General features: G+C 41.0%; 1 protein-coding gene across 1 annotated transcript in view; it reads right to left on the bottom strand.

Moving 5' to 3' along the window:
- LOC309509415 (carnitine O-palmitoyltransferase 1, liver isoform) overlaps positions 1-20,514 on the bottom strand; it is a 30,339-nt gene that overhangs the window by 6,930 nt on the left and 2,895 nt on the right. The window contains exons 3-13 of the mRNA XM_082184095.1: positions 18,406-18,545; positions 8,293-8,464; positions 7,272-7,373; positions 7,023-7,160; positions 5,762-5,839; positions 5,566-5,673; positions 3,288-3,375; positions 2,124-2,319; positions 1,223-1,411; positions 950-1,055; positions 61-177 (exon numbers count right to left, since the gene is read on the bottom strand). Coding sequence (XP_082040221.1) covers positions 61-177; positions 950-1,055; positions 1,223-1,411; positions 2,124-2,319; positions 3,288-3,375; positions 5,566-5,673; positions 5,762-5,839; positions 7,023-7,160; positions 7,272-7,373; positions 8,293-8,464; positions 18,406-18,545 — 1,434 coding nt within the window. The remainder of the gene's footprint in view (positions 1-60; positions 178-949; positions 1,056-1,222; positions 1,412-2,123; positions 2,320-3,287; positions 3,376-5,565; positions 5,674-5,761; positions 5,840-7,022; positions 7,161-7,271; positions 7,374-8,292; positions 8,465-18,405; positions 18,546-20,514) is intronic.

Raw genomic sequence — 20,514 nt, 5'->3', positions numbered from 1 at the left:
TTCAGTGTCACTGTTCACTGCATGACTGTAACATGAGAAGGTGTTACCGTGTGTTTGTACCTGTACAGGTATGTCCCAGGTTAGTCTAGAAGGTTGAGGCAGGGAGGAGGACACGTCTCCTTTACAGTGACCTTCTTCATTATAACCCAACTGGAAACAATCCGTAGTCATCACATACTGAGAGAGAAAGAGACAATGGTATTAGAAAATAGCTAATAACAAAAACTGCTAACATACTAGCAATAACTAATAGATTTGCATTTACTGGAAGAAAAATAACAACGCTTGCAAGTTAGCAAAAATTAGGCACTGATAAGTTGAATGGAATAACTATCTTTATTTGTCCACATTCATGTTTGAAACAACATGAGAATGAATTTCAATTTTTCAGTTAATTATTTCCTTAAAAAAAAAATGCAATAATGCAAAGACTATGTAAAATATGCAATAAAAAAACTTAACAAATAGATTTGCATTTACTGGAAGAAAAATAACAATGCTTGCAAGTTGCAAAAATGCAAAGACCAAACCACAGTTCAAGCAAAAATATTGCAAATGAAAAGCAAGAGAAAAAAGCAACTTTATATGCAGATATTACAATGACATCATCACTGACAGTCTGACATAAATATGCATTTTTCATAATGTACATTATAACACTGTAATACCTAAATTCACTTGTAACATTTAAAATGATTGATTTAAAAAATGTATTTACTCACATAAACATTTATAGAATTTTAGCAGCCATTAGATGTAAATAAGCATCAACTAGAATTTTACCATCCCTACTATTTAAAAATATTTTTAGTCAAGCAAGAACTATTTACAACATGTTGTTTAAGACAAGATATCTTCCTACTGTATCAACTCATTTAGTTAATCTGATCTCTAATTCATTCGTTCGTTGTCTAAACACGGTCTCTTTTTCACTCGTTCTCTCTCTCACCTCCCACACATGAGCCATTATAGGTGCGTCCGCCCAGGAGTGCTCAGCGTTGAGGCCGTTCTTTCCGTTTTTATACACCACCACCGTGAACGACTTATCAAACCATCTAAGACAAAAAGAGCAAAACACTTTCTTAATAAAAGACATAAATGTATATGCATATATTTTTGGCAGCATAAGAGTAAATATATTCAAATAATTTTAGTGTTGTCAATAAGTTTATCGTATTTGTAACGTAACTGATGGACAGTTTTGGACGGATGAACATCTCACCTGTCGTAGCACTTGCCGTGCAGCAGAGACTTGGCGTACCGATCCAGATTGCCAGCAGGATCATCTCCCATCATGCCTTGCTCATCGTCGTCCAGGGCAACGAAGAACGCAGCTTTCTCAATGCAGTCCAGAGATCTCTTATTCACCCCTGAGCTGAAGAACTCCTTCCTGGCCTGGGCCCAAGGGATTCTGGGAAAGAAAGTTAAAAACATTCGAACATTCATAGAAAAGCCTTAAAGAAAGAATCAAGGGATGGTTAACATTTAAATAATCATCCCTTGTACAATGTTACATTTTTATATCAGTGAAATGGAAGGATTCTTAATAATAAAAATGCATTAAAAGTACTCAAATCTGGGTTATTATAGTTAACCGAAACCATAAAAAAGTGTTGCTTGAAATAAAATAAAATGTAAAAACGTGTATATACACTTATTTCATGTTGCCAAAGCAACATTTCTCATTTTCATTTAACTGATGTACAAAAATAACTAAAATGGAAATACACAGTTTTAAAAACTAGAGACATAAAAAAAAACAATAACAAAGACAAAAACACAACAAACTTAATATAACTTTTACATTTAAAATTTTTTACATTAAAATAAAAACAGAAAATACAAAAATAAAATCTAATATAAAAAATATAATACTATCTCAATTATACTAAAATATTACTAATTATTTGCTAAAATTTTAATTAAAAAGGTGAATTTTTTTTTTTTAACCAATCGTTTGATACACATTCACTGGACCTTTGCCAACTTTCATTAAAATGTAGCATTTTACATTCATTTACAAAGAGAAATCTGAGCACATGCATGTTTGTTTTGTGGTAAATGAACCCTGTATCGTGCGTCAGAGCGTGTGTGTGTGTGTGTTTGTTTGTGTGTGTGTGTACCTGTCCCCTGCCGTCAGGGCTGCCAGTTTGGCCTCTCCGGGCGCCGGGGCTGATGGGTCATCAAGGATACGCTGAACCTGGTGCTCAATCTCTCTGGGAGACAGCATACGGCCAGCATGATACAACCACAGGCGGTAATAACGACCTCGGTGGAAGACCGCAACATACTCGCTGTCCTGCCAGTGGGTCAGAGAATCTAAACACACACAGAAAAACATTCAATGCAAATTCTCACTGCTTGCATTCATGCTTTGGGTAATATGAGCTTTTGAAGCATCAGAAATTAAGCATCTGAAAATGGTGCCAAAAAATGATCAGAAGCTGATAACTAGAGAAGAGGACAAATCTGAGTGTGTTTGTGTTATCAGTCAGTCAGTGTGTACAACACAACACAAACCAGGCCAGACCAGGGTGTGCGTGTGGGTGTGTGTGTGTGGGTGGGTGTAAGTTTATTCAGTAAGTTGGTTTGTACTTGTGACCCTTCCAGGAAATTGATTAATGTAAAAAATTCTATCATCCTAGAAAGAATGAGGAAATAAAAAATAAAAAAAAATAAAAAAAAGAAGAACTTAAGAGAGTTTATTGAAGAGCAGAAGAAAAACAGAAATAGAGATGCACAAACAGACAGAAACAGTCTCTCTATTTCTCTAATGAATTTAGAGCTTTTAATTCTAGTAGTCTGTAAATGTTCAAACTTTTTTTTTTTTAAGCAATACTTTTATTTAGCAAAGATGCTTTAAATTGATCAAAAGTAATAGTAAATGCACTCATAATGTTACAAAAGCTTTTTATTTCATGTTTCAAATGCTGTTCTTTCTCTTCATTAAAGAATTCTGAAAAAAAAGTATCACAGTTTCCACAAAAATATGAAGCAGCACAACATTGATAATAATCAGAAATGTGTCTTGAACAACAAATCATCATATTAGAATGATTTCTGAAGGATCATGTGACACTGAAGACTGGAGTAATGATGCTGAAAATTCAGCTTTGATCACAGGAATAAATTATATTTTAAAATATTTTAAAATAGAAAGGAGTCATTTTAAATTGTAATAACATTTCGCAATATTATCGTTTTTACTGTATTTATTAATCGAATAAATTCAGCCTTGGTGAACATAAGGGACTTCTTTCAAAAACATTTAAATGATTTAGCGTTACCTGTCTCTTCTCCTGGAATGCGTGTGGTGTTGAAAATCCTCTCACACTGAGCGGCACACAAAGGAATATTTAAACCTGGAACACGACCCTAAAACACAGAGTTATAATGTTAGTCAAGGTAACTTAACCATTTTCCACTCTCCGACTGACAATTATAGGGACAGGCCACACAAAACTGAAAATTCTCATTATAATTAGTGGACTATCTCTTTAAGAAAGCTGTAACTGCTACTGTTACTATCAGTAAATATGTAAATGATTTGTTATGGTTATCTAATCTCTGCATACTAACATGGTTCAAATGATCTTTCACCAAATGTTGCTAATACATTGTTAATATATAAATGTGGGCGGTTATATGCTATTCTGCTTTATACTGTAAATTGGAGTGAAGTTTTGCTGATATAAATGAACAGTTTGAAATAATTAGGACGTTTTGAAGAGTACGATACGGTATATGTTACGTACATATAACGGGAATATGTTTTTGTTTTTGCGTACTATTTTCTCTTTAAAGCGTAACTCTCGCCAAAATGCAATCTAGGGTCTTTTTGTGGCATTTTGTCAGTCAAAAATAGTCGATCTCCGAATGCGAATGAACTGACTCTTTATATATTGATATATTGAACGAAACCCCTTGTTTATTATTATTATTTGAATAGATATGGCCATGAGCTAAGTGGCTAAGTTATCATGCTTTTCATTGAAATTACAACTTCATGACATTTCCTCCTATGGAGTCAAATTCATTCACATTCGGAGATCGACTATTTTTGACTGACAAAATGCCAGCGGCCGGAACAACAACAGTGTAGCTGTTGTTGTTTCTGGCCGCTGGCATTATGTCGAGCCTTCTTAGTGTTTTAAAAATAGCGATTTTGATGCTATCACAGTCGTGCCCCAAGCACTCCCATTCAAAAGGCAATTTGACCGAAAACACTGTAAATCTTAAAAGTGGCATTTACATTCTAATCGTGCTTTTAAACGAAAGTTTGCCTCGGGTAGATTCACAAAAATACACTAGTTAACATCTTGGCGAGAGTTATGCTTTAATGCAAGTATGCAAAAAACTGACTCAGTAGACACAAACAATGATTGTGGCTCTTCCCTATTCACACACACACACAGGGCCGGATTAACCATTAGGGCAACTGGGCACTTGCCCAGGGGCCCATGACATCTAGGGGGCCCTGACAGGTAGGAAATACAGGTATCAAACTCTTTACAGTCTTCACTGCATAAACTGCATCTACGCGGGTTCACGCAGACTTTCCTCCCGCTGAACGCCAGCGATTACTAATTCGTGAAATGCACTCCCGCTGGTTGAGCGCGGTAAAGTTCATTTCAGGTTCGATATTAGCCGGACAATTGTTCTATAGGGTCGGTAGTCTAACAAAGATATCAATAGCAAGATTAGTTTTAACATTATGTGACCATTGTATGTCGACATGATTAAAATATTCATTCAAAATCATTCGTGCATTAATGCTGCATAATTATACCTGAAAATGCTTTGACGCGTTCCACAGCGCGCGATGCTTAAGGGAACGTCTGCCAATTCCACCAACTGCGGTAAACGTAGTCTATAATTTGTATTATTTAAAATTACTTTTAACATTTAAAAACAGACGTTTTCAAATCCCAAAGCTTGCAGAAGGTTCCTAATGGCAATACTGACTTAGGCTACAGCTTTCCTGGTAGCCTTGAGTAAATTAACATTTAACATTAAAATTAACAAGAAAATGATTCATAAAACGTATAAATATCAGTTGAGCCTATGTTTATTTTCGTCACTGACACAGACGAAAATGAAAAGACTATCAGTCAAAGTTCAGCTTTAGGAGAGGTAGAATAGGCCAGGATAAGAATACTGAGAGAATAAGAAATATGAAGATGAGGAGAGAGCAGGTATCGACAAATAATCTAATGACAAGGTTTTTAAGCTAGCCTATTTCTTATAATTTTTTGGCCTTCAAAGGTCCTAAATTGCACATATGTAGGTCAGAGAAATCCAAATTTTCTCGGGGGAGCATGCCCCCGAACCCCCCTAACTACGGGGGGCCTTGAGTCTTGTTGCCCAGGGCCCAGGAAATTGTTAATCCGGCCCTGCACACACACACACACACACACTATTAACCAATCCATATAATTCAAAGCCTAACAAAGTTCAATGCACAGCTAAAAACAGCTCTGTGATCAATCTCTGTCCTGGCTCGGGGCGACGAGAGCTTTCACCCTCCTCTTAACACCATCTGTCAGTGCTGCAATGTGGACTCACAGGTTTGATTTCCTCTCTGTTGAGTTTCCTGCGGTACAAGAGGCATGCATGAAGCGTGTTTCCTGCTCTCGCCGCTTGAATCGGTGTCGGTGTCACGTACAGGAAGTCCTGAGAATGAAAGAGAACGACTTAAATCCACACAAAACCACTAGAACTTCCTGCTTGTTTATATGAGTGTTTTCACAGTGAGTCGTACCATTCCATAGTAGTTGCTGTTGACCATGATTGGGCCACGCCCCCTCAGGTAGATGTACTCCTCCCACCAATCACTGACCTTGAAGATGCAGACAAGAAAAATTGGTTACACTTTATTTTAAGATGTCCGTGTTGCAGTGTAAATATACATTTAAATAATATGTAATATTAATTAACTACATGTACTTACTATAGGGTTAGTGTTAAGATTGGGGTTTGGTTTATGATTAGTTGCATGTAATTATGCATAATTTATAGTTATTACCACAGTAACTACATTTAACTTGTGTAACAAAGACACTATAAAATTAAGTGTTACCGAAAAATTAATTCAGTCTAGGGCTGGGTGATGCATCAAATATTATTGAAATTATTGTGATATCTTTGTTGACAATGTAAAATTAGGGAATATTGTGCACATTGCGATAATGATGAAAAGTTTAGCTTATATAGTAAGCAGCTGTTCACCAAGCTTGTGATTAAATTTCATATTTGAAATCATCAATGAAATCTGGCAACAATAATCTCATATATTTCGTTTCTAAACACTCAAATCATGACCAAAAAACTGTGAATTGGTTTGTACAGCCTGAAAAATGCAATGTCGTGTAAAAGTACCCTAAATTTCTCAAGAGTAAATGCAGAAATATCGATATATATTTTGAATATCATCTATATTTGGAAAAATATTGAGAAGTACATGTTTAGCTATAATCGCCCAGCCTCAATTCAATCTCAAAGTAAAAGTCAGGAAATATTTGAACAATCCTTCGGCACAATCCCACTAGCACAAGATGATTTTCAGGTCAACGTGAAATCATGAAAAAAAAAGCGTGAAAAATGTGCCTTCTTATTAAATAAATATTGAAATTTAACTCTTTTAAATTCGAGTTGTTAAAATCTCTGTTAAAATTGTCTCTGCTAATCAGCACACTATTTATTCTAAATAAAATATAATTGATTGTTTTCATAATCTTTCATTAAAACGTAACAAAAATGCAATTGTTCCTACTCTGAACAACTTCACAAATCCTTATTTCTAACCACTTTCCTCAAATCACCTATAATTTGGTGTGTAATCCACACTTTTTATGAACCAATCAAATCCCGATAACTAAAATTCAATTCCGTCCTACATTTTCTTAATTAAACATTCAGTTTCGCTCTGAGATATTTCAGACCAGGGAAGTAAAACAGGTTGCAAACAGCATTTTTCAGGTTGCATGTTAAGCTCATGTGGATGGTTTGCTGGTTGTTCTCACATAGTTGGAGGCCCACATGGCTTTCAGTTTGAGGTACCACTGCAGGCGGTTCCCCAGACTGCTCTCGAACTCCTGGGCCAGAGTCGTGATCCTCTCGTATTCGGAGTCGCTCATCAACGGACGCGCAGATTCTAGGTACTAGAGCAGAAGAGAGACAGCTTGGAATGTTAATAAATCATCATTTTTGCCATATAAAGTGTATTTAGTGATGCATTTTGCTGCTGCTGATGACGATGATGATGATCTCACCCTATTAACAGTGTCCTTGACTGTTGGAACAGGCAGGTTGGGCAGAGAGCCCTGATAGCTGTACAACAGAGGCTGTCTGCCTGAGAAGATCCGGACCATGGCCTGAAAACACACACATTTATAAGGTAAAGGGTTTTTACTTGTGATTTTCAAATACTTTCTCCTATCCAGTTTAATATGCATAGACAACTATGTACAGTATAAATAAAATATTTGTAGGTTGATTCCAGGGTTATTACGGTTAACTAAAAAAAAACTTGAAATTACTTGAATTAATTACTTGAAATTAAATAAACGTTAACTGAAACTGTTATATAGCATTTAAAAATACTTCTTTTATTTCAGCTAGTTGCCAAGGCAAAAATTTTTATTATGATTTAGTTTAGCTTGATGTACTAAAATAACTTAAAGTAATAAAAAATTATATTAAAATGACAAAAACACAACAAAATTACTACAAATTTAACTTAAATGAAAATGTAAAATATAAAATATTACTCAATATTACTGATTTGCAACACTCAAATCAAGCGATTATGCTATATAGCAAATATCAACTGACTGATTTATTTAATTGCAAAATGTAATATATTGTCATCCAGCTTTTTTGTTTAAAGTTGGATACCTGTCCTACTTTATCCACATACACACATTATTCTCATGTATAGGGCGATATATACTAGGCTATATAGCATATCTCAACTGTGTTATTGCTTGACTATTTTATTGCGCAGCTCTATTCTGCTAAATATAAGACATGAAGATATTAAAAATATTAATATCATGATTTTCTGTTAAGCTGCTTTGATATGTGTAATGTGAAAAGTGCTATGCAAATAAAATTGTACTGACTTACTCCAATGCAGCAAATTTGTTTGCCAACCAATAGCGGATGGCATTATTTGTGTTTGGTGATACTGGAGTCACAGGACTTCAGGACACACTTCACCTTTATTTACAGTTGCATGTTGGGTGGTTGTGGTTGTAGGTTAGGTGTGTCTGATAGCATGACTGTACTCACCGCCCAGATTTTGGTGGTGTTGGACACCTTCCCGTGCTGTTCAAACATCCAGCCATGATAGGACAGTAACTGCTTCAGGCAAAGCCTCATGGTGAAGATCAGGGAGAACCAGAGCAGAGTGCTGAACAACACGGCGGACACCACCGTCCGACACTGAATGCTCAGAGAATCACTGCAAACAAACACAGACAGCATTACACTACTGTATCCAATACTTCAGAACGTTTATAGTTTTTGGGACACTATGAAGCAGGTGCACTTTGATAAGGTGAATGCAAGTCATTTTTTAAGGATTGTAAATATCCTATCAGACCTATTTTTGTGTGTTTGTTTACTGTGTGGTTTTCATGTTCTTCTTTGTATTTTTATGTGAATTTTCTTTCTTCTGCTGCACATCTTGACCAGGACTTCCTGGTAGAAGAGATACTGTATCTCAGTAAGACCTTCCCTTTAATAAATACATAAATAAATAAAACAATGATTTAAAAAAAAAAGTATTTAAATGTTGCATGTAGGGCTGGGCGATATGGCTGAAAACTGTATCACGATATAAGTGTTTCATATCGGTCGATATCGATAATTATTGAATTTTTTTATAACATATTTAAAATAAGGACCAGTCCAGGAGACAAATATATTACATTTAAAGATTTTTTATTTTAAACTTAACCTACCTCTGATTATAATCCCATCAGTTAAAAAGGCAGAAATGTCAACACGACCATGGAAAACTCAAAAGTCTAAAATCACAATGAACACTTAACAATTATCTCTTAACATTAAGGTGCAAAATTAAAGAATACGTAAGAAATGCTTTATAAAGGGGTGGGCGATATGGCAAAAATATAATATTACGATTTCTTTCTATAAATTATATAAATCTATTTCTTTCTATTTTCTATAAATTATACATTGATACTTATTAAAGCTATTAATAAAGTTATTAGTCAAGAGCAGTGAGTGATTTTCTCTTTACATTTTGTTGTTTTATTAACATTAAAGGGATAGTTCTCCTAAAAATTCTAATTTTCATAATTTACTCTCTCACGTTGTTTTAAACTCGAATAAGTTTCTTTCTTCTGTTGAAAATAAAAGTTATTTGGAAGAATGTGGGTAACCAAACAGTTGATGTACCCCAGTGACTTCCATAGTATATTTTTCCTCCTATGGAAGTCAATGGGGACCAGCTACTGTTTGGATACCCACATTCTTCAAAATATTAATATTAGAAAATATTAGAAGGCAATTAATACAGGTTTGGAACAACATTAGAGTGCGTAAATAATGAGATAATTTTTATTTTTGGGTGAACTATCCCTTTAAGGACAAGCGGCAGCGTGTTTACTATTACTACAGCTGCGCGCGACGCGTCTATTATACACGCATTTGACAAGCAGATTTTCTCTCAATTTTCTCAAGTTTGCTTTCACTTTAGACATATCCGACTAGTTTATGTAAACCTTGTGTGTATAACAGTATTAGCAAAATAAGACTCGAAAGATAACTTAGTATTCAGGCGCTGGTAGACAGGCTTTTAGTGCATGTGAGCTTCACATGTATGCGCTGAGAAACTAGCTAGAACAGCGCATAAGCACGCGAATAACAGAAAAACGTACTCGGTTACTAACGTAACCTCGGTTCTCTCTAGAGAGGAAACGAGTACTGCGTAAATCTTACGCTAGGGGAAAATCTCTTTTCCGCGAGATACTGAAGCCAAAAAATTATCCTTAATTTTGAAATAATGTAAAACGCGTTGCGGCAGCATGCAGACACAGGCGAGACGGCTTGTGCGCCTATTGGCTGCCCTGCGGCAACTGCAGCAGCCTATCGATAAGGCCCACTCGTGACGTCAGCTCCAATGGGGGCGCTTCGCGCCCAATACGTCACGTCCCGCCAGAATGGGCGTGGTCTAGGGCTATAAACATAGCTTCGAGAGGCTAGCTCACTGGTTTTTCATCGCCGAAGCGAACCAGAGCGTGTGCAGGCACGGCAAGATACGCAGTACTCGTTTCCTCTCTAGAGAGAACCGAGGTTACGTTAGTAACCGAGTACGTTCTCTTACGAGAGGTACTCTCGTACTGCGTAAATCTTACGCTAGGGGAAACAGTGTAAAACGCCGTGCATGCTAAGATCCAGCACCAAAGTCCCAAGGGCAAGTGCCCGGGCTCATATAGTACATGATCATAATGGACTCACAGAGAGCCCAGGAAAGAGTGGCTAGAATAGCATCATTCCTGTAATAATATAACATCTTATAAGGAGCAGTTATACTGATGATGTGTCGTACAGTCAGGGCGACCCCCGGCCTGGACTGACGAATATAGTGGGTCTTACACACTGCCCATAGAGCTGCGCGATCCAACAGCGAGCATTTGCTCAAGCAGTTTCAGTATTCTGGCCCGAACACATCAGGGCAGACAGTACCGATTTTAGACCGAAAGCAGCTTAGCCTGCAAGGCGGGAACCTCTAGGTTATAAAACCATATAAATGTAGACGGGGAGGCCCAGCCTGCCGCCATACAGATATCTTGCAAGGCAATCCCACTAGACCAAGCCCACGACGAGGCCACGCCTCTCGTGGAGTGTGCTCTGACTCCAAATGGGCACTGTAAGCCCTTAGAGGTATAAGCCAGCGCTATAGCATCAACTATCCAACTGGATAGGCTCTGTTTCGACACGGCAAGTCCCTTAGAACGTCCGTAGAGTGAAAACAAAGAGCTGCTCTGTCTGTCTGAAAACAGACGTGCGAGACACATAAGCTCTTAATGCTCTGACTGGGCAAAGGAAGCTTGCGTCTCCTTCCTCGTCAGAGACCGGTAAGGCTGACAGGGAATGACCTGCGCCCTAAACGGTGTGTTGAGGGATTTTGGAACATAACCGTGCTTAGGTTTGAGTATAACTCTTGAGTCATTAGGCCCAAACTCCATACACGTCGCGCTTACTGAGAGCGCGTGTAAGTCCCCTGTGCGCTTCACTGAAGCGAGAGCCAGAAGAAACACTGTCTTGAAAGACAGGTGTTTAAGATCAATCGTCTGTAAAGGCTCGAATGGGTCACCTTTCATGGCTTCCAGCACTGTAGAAAGGTTCCATACAGGGACTGAGGGAGGCCTGGGAGGATTCAGTCTCTTAGCTCCTCTAAGGAAGACGATGACTAAATCGTTCCTTCCTACTGACTGACCCAGCGTTGTTTTTGAGAACGCTGCTATGGCCGCCACATACACTTTGAGCGTGGAAGGGGTCCTGCCCTTGTCCAACAGCTCTTGTAGGAAGGAGAGAACCTCCGTCACCCCACAGTCTAGGGGCGACACGCCACAAGCTGTGCATCAGCTGGAGAACACTGACCATTTCGAGGAATAGAGACGTCGCATAGACGGAGCTCTAGCCTGCGTGATCGTGTTTAACACTCCGCTTGGGGAGGTCAGCGGGTACCCGTTGATGGCCCAAACATGAAGGGACCACAGCTCTGGGCGCGGATGCCAAAACGAGCCCTTGGCCTGAGAGAGGAGGTCCCTCCTCACTGGCACTGGCCATGGGGCAGTGCTTGCTAGCTGCATCAGAACTGGGAACCAGGGTTGGTTTTTCCAGAACGGCGCTACGAGTAGCACTGAGCATCCTTCTCTGATCCGTTCTATCACCTGAGGCAGGAGAAAGACGGGAGGAAAGGCATAGAGCGGGCGGCGGGGCCATACGTGAGCCAGCGCGTCCCTGCTCTTGGAGAAAAATTCCAGACAGTGAGCGTTTTCTTGAGACGCGAACAGGTCTACTTCCGCTCTGCCGAATTTCTTCCACAGCAGCTGGACTGTCTGTGGGTGTAGAGGCCATTCGCCTGTCGGAACATTGTTTCTGGACAGTCTGTCCGGTCCTACGTTCAGGAGCCCTGGCACATGCGCTGCTCTCGGCGAGAGCAGGTTGCGCTGAGCCCACACCAGGAGGCGTTCTGTCAGCCTGTGCAGGTTTCGGGACCTGAGGCCGCCCTGGCGATTTATGTAGGACACCACTGACATGTTGTCCGAGCGGACCAGGACGTGGTGTCCTCGTATTTAGGGACAAAAACGCGTCAGTGTGTTGTCTACTGCCAACATTTCGAGGCAGTTTATGTGTAGAAGCTTCTCCCGTTCTGACCATTGGCCGAAGAACGGTCTGCCCTTGAGCAGTGCTCCCCATCCCAAGGTGGAGGCGTCCGTAGACACTACCTTCACACTCGAGGAAGTCCCCAGGCTAACACCTGATTGGTACAAGTCGTTTGCTTTCCCAGGTTTCAGAGCTGCGATGCATTTCTGATTGACCTTGAGACGAAGCAGACCGGAAGCCCACGCTCGGCGCGGTACTCGCGCTTTCAGCCAGAACTGTAGCGGGCGCATGCGAAGCAAGCCCAACTGAAGTACTGATGATGCTGAGGCCATGAGACCTAGCATCCTCTGAAATTTCTTGAGCGGGACAGATGCGCCGCAGCGGAAAGAGCTCGCTGCGTGCTGAATGTCTAGTACGCGCTCTGGTGACAGTCGCGCTATCATAGACAGCGAGTCCAGTTCTGTGCCCAGAAAAGATATTATCTGTCTGGGAGACAGAGAACTCTTCGCCCAATTGACCCAGATTCTCGAGGTGATCGAGCAAAATGGTCCTGTGCTCTATGAGCACCGAGTGAGATTGAGCTAGAATCAGCCAATCGTCCAAGTAGTTCAATACTCGCATGCCCTGTAGTCTGAGGGGTGCGAGCGGCTAGAGACAAGCCGAACGGTAGGACTGAGCACTGATATGCCTGGCCCTCGAAGGCGAATCTCAAACGTCGCCTGTGACGTGACGCTATTTGTATTTGAAAATATGCGTCTTTCAGATCTATTGACACAAACCAATCTCCTCGGCGAATGTGCGTGAGGGTTTTTCTGGTCGTGAGCATTCCGAACTGTTGCTTCGCAAGCACTCTGTTCAGTTGCCTTAGATCTAGTATGGGTCTGAGACCCCCGTCTTTTTTCAGTACCAGGAAGTATCTGCTGTATAGCCCTCCTTCACTCTGAGCTTGAGATAAAGGCTCTATGGCCCCTTTGCTCAACAGTTTCAAAATTTCGGCTCGAAGTAGGTGGTGCTACTTCTGTTTTTACCGTAGCTTCGACGCGCATCACATAGCGACGAGGGCGTCGGCGAAACTGTAGCGAATAGCCTCTTTCTATAATGTCTAGCACCCACTTCAAAACCCCCGGGTAGCCTTGCCCATGCATCTGCACGAATGGCTAGGGGCTGAATGCGGAGCGCGCTCTGGTCGCTCAGCGACAGAGGGGCTTCGGTGTGCTGTAACATAAGCGTCGCGCTTCGAGGCAGGGGGCGCGCTGATAACGGCGGGCAGATTGCCCGCGCTCGACTCCTTTGCGGTGGTCAACCGAGAGGGGAGGGCTGGGCGAGTCCCGTAGGACCTGTCATGTCTATGTGTGAATGTGGGCGCGGGATAGCGGGCACATTTACAACACTGAGAGCATTGTTCGCCTGAGCAGAGCGAATGCACGTTGGTTTTGTTTTTACAGAAACCTTGAGATATGCGGAACGTAGTGTTTGTGGGCACTGGGCAGTGGGCACATTTACCACGTTTAATGCGCAATCGACCTGGGTCGATTTCATGTGCGCGAGCCCTGTGTGACGGGCTGTGTTTCTGTGTAGGAATTTCGTCTACATTCGTAACACCATCGGCCGTGGCCGGGACACCAGAAAATACACTCTTATGGGATTTATCTGGGTAGCCGTAAAAGCGGCGTTTGTGTGCAGGCAAGCGGGCTATTTCGCCGACTTGTTTACTGCAGAATACACTGGAACAGTCGCATTTACTGGAACTGAACGAGCGAGAAGTTGCCATAGAAACAGAAAGCGTCAACATGCTGGCGTTTGTTTGCAGGCGTGCGTGTATTACAGCAGGCTTGTTCACTGCAATATTGACATTTCCAGTCGTCTGAACTTCAGAGGCGGAAACCATAGAAACAGAGTTTGGGTGCAGGCGAACGGGTTGTACCACGCGCTCGTTGGCTGCAAAATACACATCTGCAGTCGCCTTTTCAGGGAACTGCCAGAGCGAGAATTGACGGCAAAAAGTGTGTTTTGCCGGTAGACCCGGGATTCGATCGCGGGTCTCTCGCGTGAAAATCTGACGATCTACCACTGGACCACAGAGGAAGACACATAGATATTCAGTAGCGCGAGTATTATCAAAGAGCGTCAACATGCTGGCGTTTGTTTGCAGGCGTGCGTGCAAAACAACAGGCTCGCTCACTGCAATATTGACATTTCCAGTCACCTGAACTTAAAGGAGAAGTTCACTTTTGAAAAAACTTTTGCTGATAATTTACTCACCCCCATGTCATCCAAGATGTCCATGTCTTTCTTTCTTCAGTCGAAAAGAAATTAAGGTTTTTGATGAAAACATTCCAGGATTTTTCCACATATTATGGATTCCATTGGGACCCAAACGGTTCAAGGTCCAAATGACAGTTTCATTGCCGCTTCAAAGGGCTTTAAACGATACCAGACGATGAATAAGGGTCTTATCTAGCGAAACGATCGGTCATTTCAAAAATAAAATAAAAAGTTGACGTTTTATAAGCACAAATGTTCGCCTTGCTCTGTTCTGTGATGCGCGTTCGTGACGTCACGTAATACGCAATTACGTTGAAAAGGTCAAGTTTGATGTGTTTACAAATGTGCGGAAGGAGGACCATATAAACATTTTCAAATGTATTTGTGTCAGTTTATCGTTTAAAATGCCCATTTCGTGTGCGCATCCTGAGTGTTTTAATATTAAAAAGCCAAAAAGAACATTTTCTTCAATTTTTCAAGCGTGACCTTTTCAACGTAATTGCGTATTACGTGACGTCACGAACGCGCATCACAGAACAGAGCAAGCCGAACATTTGTGCTTATAAAACGTCAACTTTTTATTTTATTTTTGAAATGACCGATCGTTTCGCTAGATAAGACCCTTATTCATCGTCTGGTATCGTTTAAAGCCCTTTGAAGCGGCAATGAAACTGTCATTTGGACCTTGAACCGTTTGGGTCCCAATGGAATCCATAATATGTGAAAAAATCCTGGAATGTTTTCATCAAAAACCTTAATTTCTTTTCGACTGAAGAAAGAAAGACATGGACATCTTGGATGACATGGGGGTGAGTAAATTATCAGCAAAAGTTTTTTTAAAAGTGAACTTCTCCTTTAAGAGGGGAATGAGAAATGTGTCAGGAGTGGAGGTCGGCCCGGCCGCAGCGGGGCTAAAAAACACCCTTTTCTCCTTTCGCCAGTGACGCACGGGAACCATAGAAACGGTGTTTGGGTGCAGGCGAGCGGGTTGTACAGCGCGCTCGTTGGCTGCAAAATGCACATCTGAGGTCGCCTTTCAGGGAACTGACAGAGCGAAGCATTGGCGGCATAAAATATCTGCCGTTAGACCGGGATTCGAACCCCGGTCCCTCGTGTGAAAAACCTAAGATTCCGCCACTGAGCCACAGGGGGGGAACACAAAGGTGTATAGATGCATGAGCATATAAAAGAGCGTCAACATGTTTTCTTCGGCGTTTGCTTGCAAGCGTGCGTGTTACAACAGGCTCGTTTGCTGCAATATTGATATTTCCAGTCGCCTAATCAGGGAACTGAGTTGTCTTTTCGCCGGTGAGTGACGCATGAATGGGGCGCAAGGGCAGGGTAGCTTTCTTGTAACGTAAAGAAAAACTAACCCCGATCGTCCGCTTCCAGCCTCCCTTGTGAACGGCGCAGTTTGCGCGGCTCGAACAGAGGGAGAGAGAAAGCTAGCCCCGCGACCGTCCGCTCCTGACATCCCCTGTGAACGGCGCGGTTTGCGCGGCTCGAACAGAGGGAGAGCAGGTATCATCCCCCAAGCAGGCAAGGCAAGCGGGCGCACCGGCGAGCTTTGCGGGTTGGGGGGGGCGGAGGAGCAGTCTCGGAGAAGGATGCCAGGTGAGTCCTCAGAGTCACCAGGCAGTAACTGGCTCGCAGTGAGGGCGGTCGCCGTCAGCGAGCGCGAGCGCGAGAGCTGCGTGATCCTCAGGAAAGGGGCGTCTTGAAAAAGACGCCCGGCTCTTTTAGTGCAATGAGAGTGTGTGTCGCGGCGGCGAGCACACACACATACACAAAACACAGTAGCAGAGAAAGGATATAACGCCGGATAGCGCAGCAGGAAGGCGACTGAAGGCGGCGCGGCCAGCGGCTTCAGAGTGTCGACTCGTCCCGCTGAAAGGCTTTTTCAGACGGCGCGGCTTCTCTCCGGGTCCAGCGATGCGAGAGCTTCGCTGAAGAGATGAAAAATCTGTGAGCTAGCCTCTCGAAGCTATGTTTATAGCCCTAGACCACGCCCATTCTGGCAGGACGTGACGTATTGGGCGCGAAGCGCCCCCATTGGAGCTGACGTCACGAGTGGGCCTTATCGATAGGCTGCTGCAGTTGCCGCAGGGCAGCCAATAGGCGCACAAGCCGTCTCGCCTGTGTCTGCATGCTGCCGCAACGCGTTTTACATTATTTCAAAATTAAGGATAATTTTTTGGCTTCAGTATCTCGCGGAAAAGAGATTTTCCCCTAGCGTAAGATTTACGCAGTACGAGAGTACCTCTCGTAAGAGAACTGACGACGGTCTTGCATAATCTGCAGACGACATTGGTCTGACTACGGTCAGACTTTAAGTCAGGCGAGCTGACTTTTTCTGTTTTATCTAGTTACTAGAGAGTGAGTGCCTTTGTTCATGCAATCAAACTTGCTTTGCTGGTTTCTTCCAACGAAAAAAATAAATAAATAATTATCGAACGTTTTATCGAACGCATTTTTTATTGATATTGATTACGTGTCTATCGCGATACATATCGTTATCGTTTTATCGCCCAGCCCTAGTTGCATGATGAGGAAATTTTCAAATATTACTTATTTACTAGTCATAATAATACTGGTAACAGCCATGGTTGACGTTAAGATTATCAACTACTTACAAACAAGCGTGTTTGTTTGTTTTTACATTAAATAATTAATTACCTCAAAAAGAGAAAATATGATAGGCTTGATGCATAACCTGAGGACACAACCTCCAGTCTTTTTAATAACACCTTATATTTACTAAAATCTAAAAATGCATACACTACCACTCAAAAGTTTATACGATTTTGTAATGTTTTTGAAAGAAGTATTTTCTGCTCACTAAGGCTGCATTTATTTGATCAAACATTCAGTAAAATCAGTAATATTGTAAAATATTATTTCAAATTAAAATAATAATTTTAATTTCCTATTTTCATGCATTTTTAAAAGGCAATGTGATCAAAGCTGAATATTCAGCATCATTAGTCCAGTCTTCAGTGTCACATGATCCTTCAGAAATCATTCTAATATGATGATTCGCTGCTCAAGAAACATTTCTGATTATTATCAATGTTGAACTGCAATGTTGTGCTGCTTAATATTTTGTGGAAACCGTGATAAAAAAAAATTTCTGGACTCTTTGAGGAGTAGAATGTTCAAAAGAACAGCATTTACAGTATTTGAAATATAAATATTTTGTAACATTATTATGTCTTTACTGTCACGTTTGATCAATGCATCCTTGCTGAATTAAACTGTTCATTTCTTTTTTTTTTTATCTTACAGGCCCCAAACTTTTGGAAGGAAGTATTAAATAATAACACTGAAATGCTATTCCCAAATATTTCAGAAATTCTAATAGAGGGAAAAAACTTGGAAACACAAGGGGTCCTTGAAGAACGTAAAGAAAACATAAGAATGGATTAAAATGACAATAATTTTTTTTATATTAATTGCATAAAGTTGGCACCAGCTATTCATTATTAAACACATTTATTTGGGACACAAAATAGCATCCGTGTTGTAAAATAACTCCTTTGCTTTTGTGTGAAACAAACTCATTCAAGGTGTGTGAAGGTACACACACCCTCTGCAGGCATGCTCATGTTTTCATAGGTGGGAACCAATATCCTTTGGAAAAGGATTGCAAAGTGAGTTACATAAGAGGATGACAAATGTTTCATGTGTATCTTTGAGTTCACAATGCAGATAATTCATTTGTTTTCTGAACTGGGATCAAATTCAATTAGTCTGAGGCAACATTGTGAGCTCTTTTACCTGACAGGCAGATGTTCCTGGATTTTAGCGATGAGGCCCATGGAAGGGTCCGAGCGCGTGTACATGGTGGCCAGGATCGCAATGACAACAAACAGCCATGAGGACGGGCTAGCGGGATACACGCCGGTGATCACATTGTTCTGTACGAGAGGAGCAATGAACAAACACAAGAAAAATGAGGAAAGACGGCCAGAATAAACAGAAGACACTACGAAATGCAGCTGGGGAATGTGTGAGAATTATCAGCGTTAAACATGCACAAAAATAACCCGGACAGATTTAATAATCAATCAAATATCAAAATCTACTATCAAAGTAAGCTTTCCAAACGACAGCTTCTGTAATAACTTTAAATTCACCTCTGTCTATAGTGCCCTCAGTCAGTCAAACACTCTTTTCCTTTGCCCATATCCAGACAGTCGATGTTTTGACGGAACTGCAAAATCTTGTCCCATTCAAAACGGCTGGGCTGGATAATTTAGATCCCGTATTTTTAAAATTGGCTGCTCCTATTATTGCCACACCTATCACTGCCATTTTTAATCTTTCTCTTGACACCTCATATATTCCGAAAGACTGGAAAGTCGCTGCGGTAATCCCTATTTTCAAAGGGGGAGATAATTTAGACCCTAACTGCTACAGACCAATTTCTATTCTGCCCTGTCTCTCTAAGGTTTTTGAACGCTTCGTCAGCAAACAGATTACTAACTATCTTGAATTAAATCACAGCCTCACGGATATGCAATCGGGCTTTCGAGCTGGCCGAGGGTGCACCTCAGCCACACTGAAAGTCATAAACGATATCATTTCTGCTACTGACCGCAAACATTACTGTGCAGCAGTTTTTATAGACTTGGCCAAGGCTTTCGACTCTGTCAACCATACCATCCTTATTGATAGGCTAAAGAGTCTGGGTCTCTCGAATCACTGCCTCGCCTGGTTCACTAATTATTTCTCAGATAGATTTCAGCATGTCAAATCAGAGGGCTTGCTATCTAGCCCACAGGCTGTATCTACGGGGGTGCCACAAGGTTCAATTCTTGGCCCGATACTATTCTCGGTCTATATTAATGATGTGGCCACGGCCGCAGGTGACTCTCTGATACATCTATACGCAGATGATACTATTCTCTACACCTTCGGCCCAACTATGAATAATGTGTTAGACAACCTCCAAGTGAGCTTCAATAGCATACAACATTCATTGCGTGGTCTCCAACTAACTTTAAACTCTAGTAAAACCAAGTGTATGATCTTCAATCGATCCCTCTCTGCACCTTCCTATACAAAAAATATTTTCACTTTGGATGGTTCTGTATTGGAAATTGTCGACACCTATAAATACTTAGGAATTTGGTTAGATTCTTCACTCTCCTTCCACACCCACATTAACAAACTTCAATCTAAAATAAAATCCAGGATCGGTTTTCTTTTTCGTAATAGGGCCTCTTTCACCATCTCTGCCAAACATGCACTTGTGAATATGACCATCCTTCCCATCTTAGACTTTGGTGATGTGGTCTACAGATCTGCCTCTAACACTCTTCTTAAAAAGTTAGATGCATTATATCATAGTGCTATACGCTTCGCTACCAACGCCCCATTTAGCACTCATCATTGTAATCTTTACACACTCATTGGTTGGCCTTCTCTCCACATCCGACGACAAAGACACTGGTTTTACTTCATTTATAAAATTATACTAGGTAAAGGCCCTACCTACTTGAGAAATCTAATTTCAGTAGCTTCTCCCTCTCGTAACCTGCGATCAAGTAGGTTTATCTTACTAACTACTACTAATGTTCGTACTTCCTTTGGCCGTTTTTCTTTTCAGTTTTCTGCCGCTAACGACTGGAACGAACTGCAAAAATCTTTAAGGCTCGTATCAACTGTATCGTTATCCGTTTTCAAACAATTGATATCTAACCTACTGTCACACCATTGTGCATGTTAGCGCTACCATCTTCTCCCTTGTGCAAATTAGTGCAATTATTTTGTTGTCTGCTACTTTTGTATTATAATTTAATACTGCATATTGCACTTTATTTTATACATAGTTTTATACATCGCTTAACTTATTAAGTATGCTCTTATTATTTATTAACTAGG

Source organism: Leuciscus leuciscus (assembly GCF_965113295.1).
Source record: "Leuciscus leuciscus genome assembly, chromosome: 11".
NCBI classification, from domain to species: Eukaryota; Metazoa; Chordata; class Actinopteri; order Cypriniformes; family Leuciscidae; genus Leuciscus; species Leuciscus leuciscus.
This window is presented reverse-complemented; position numbering and strand designations above follow the sequence as displayed.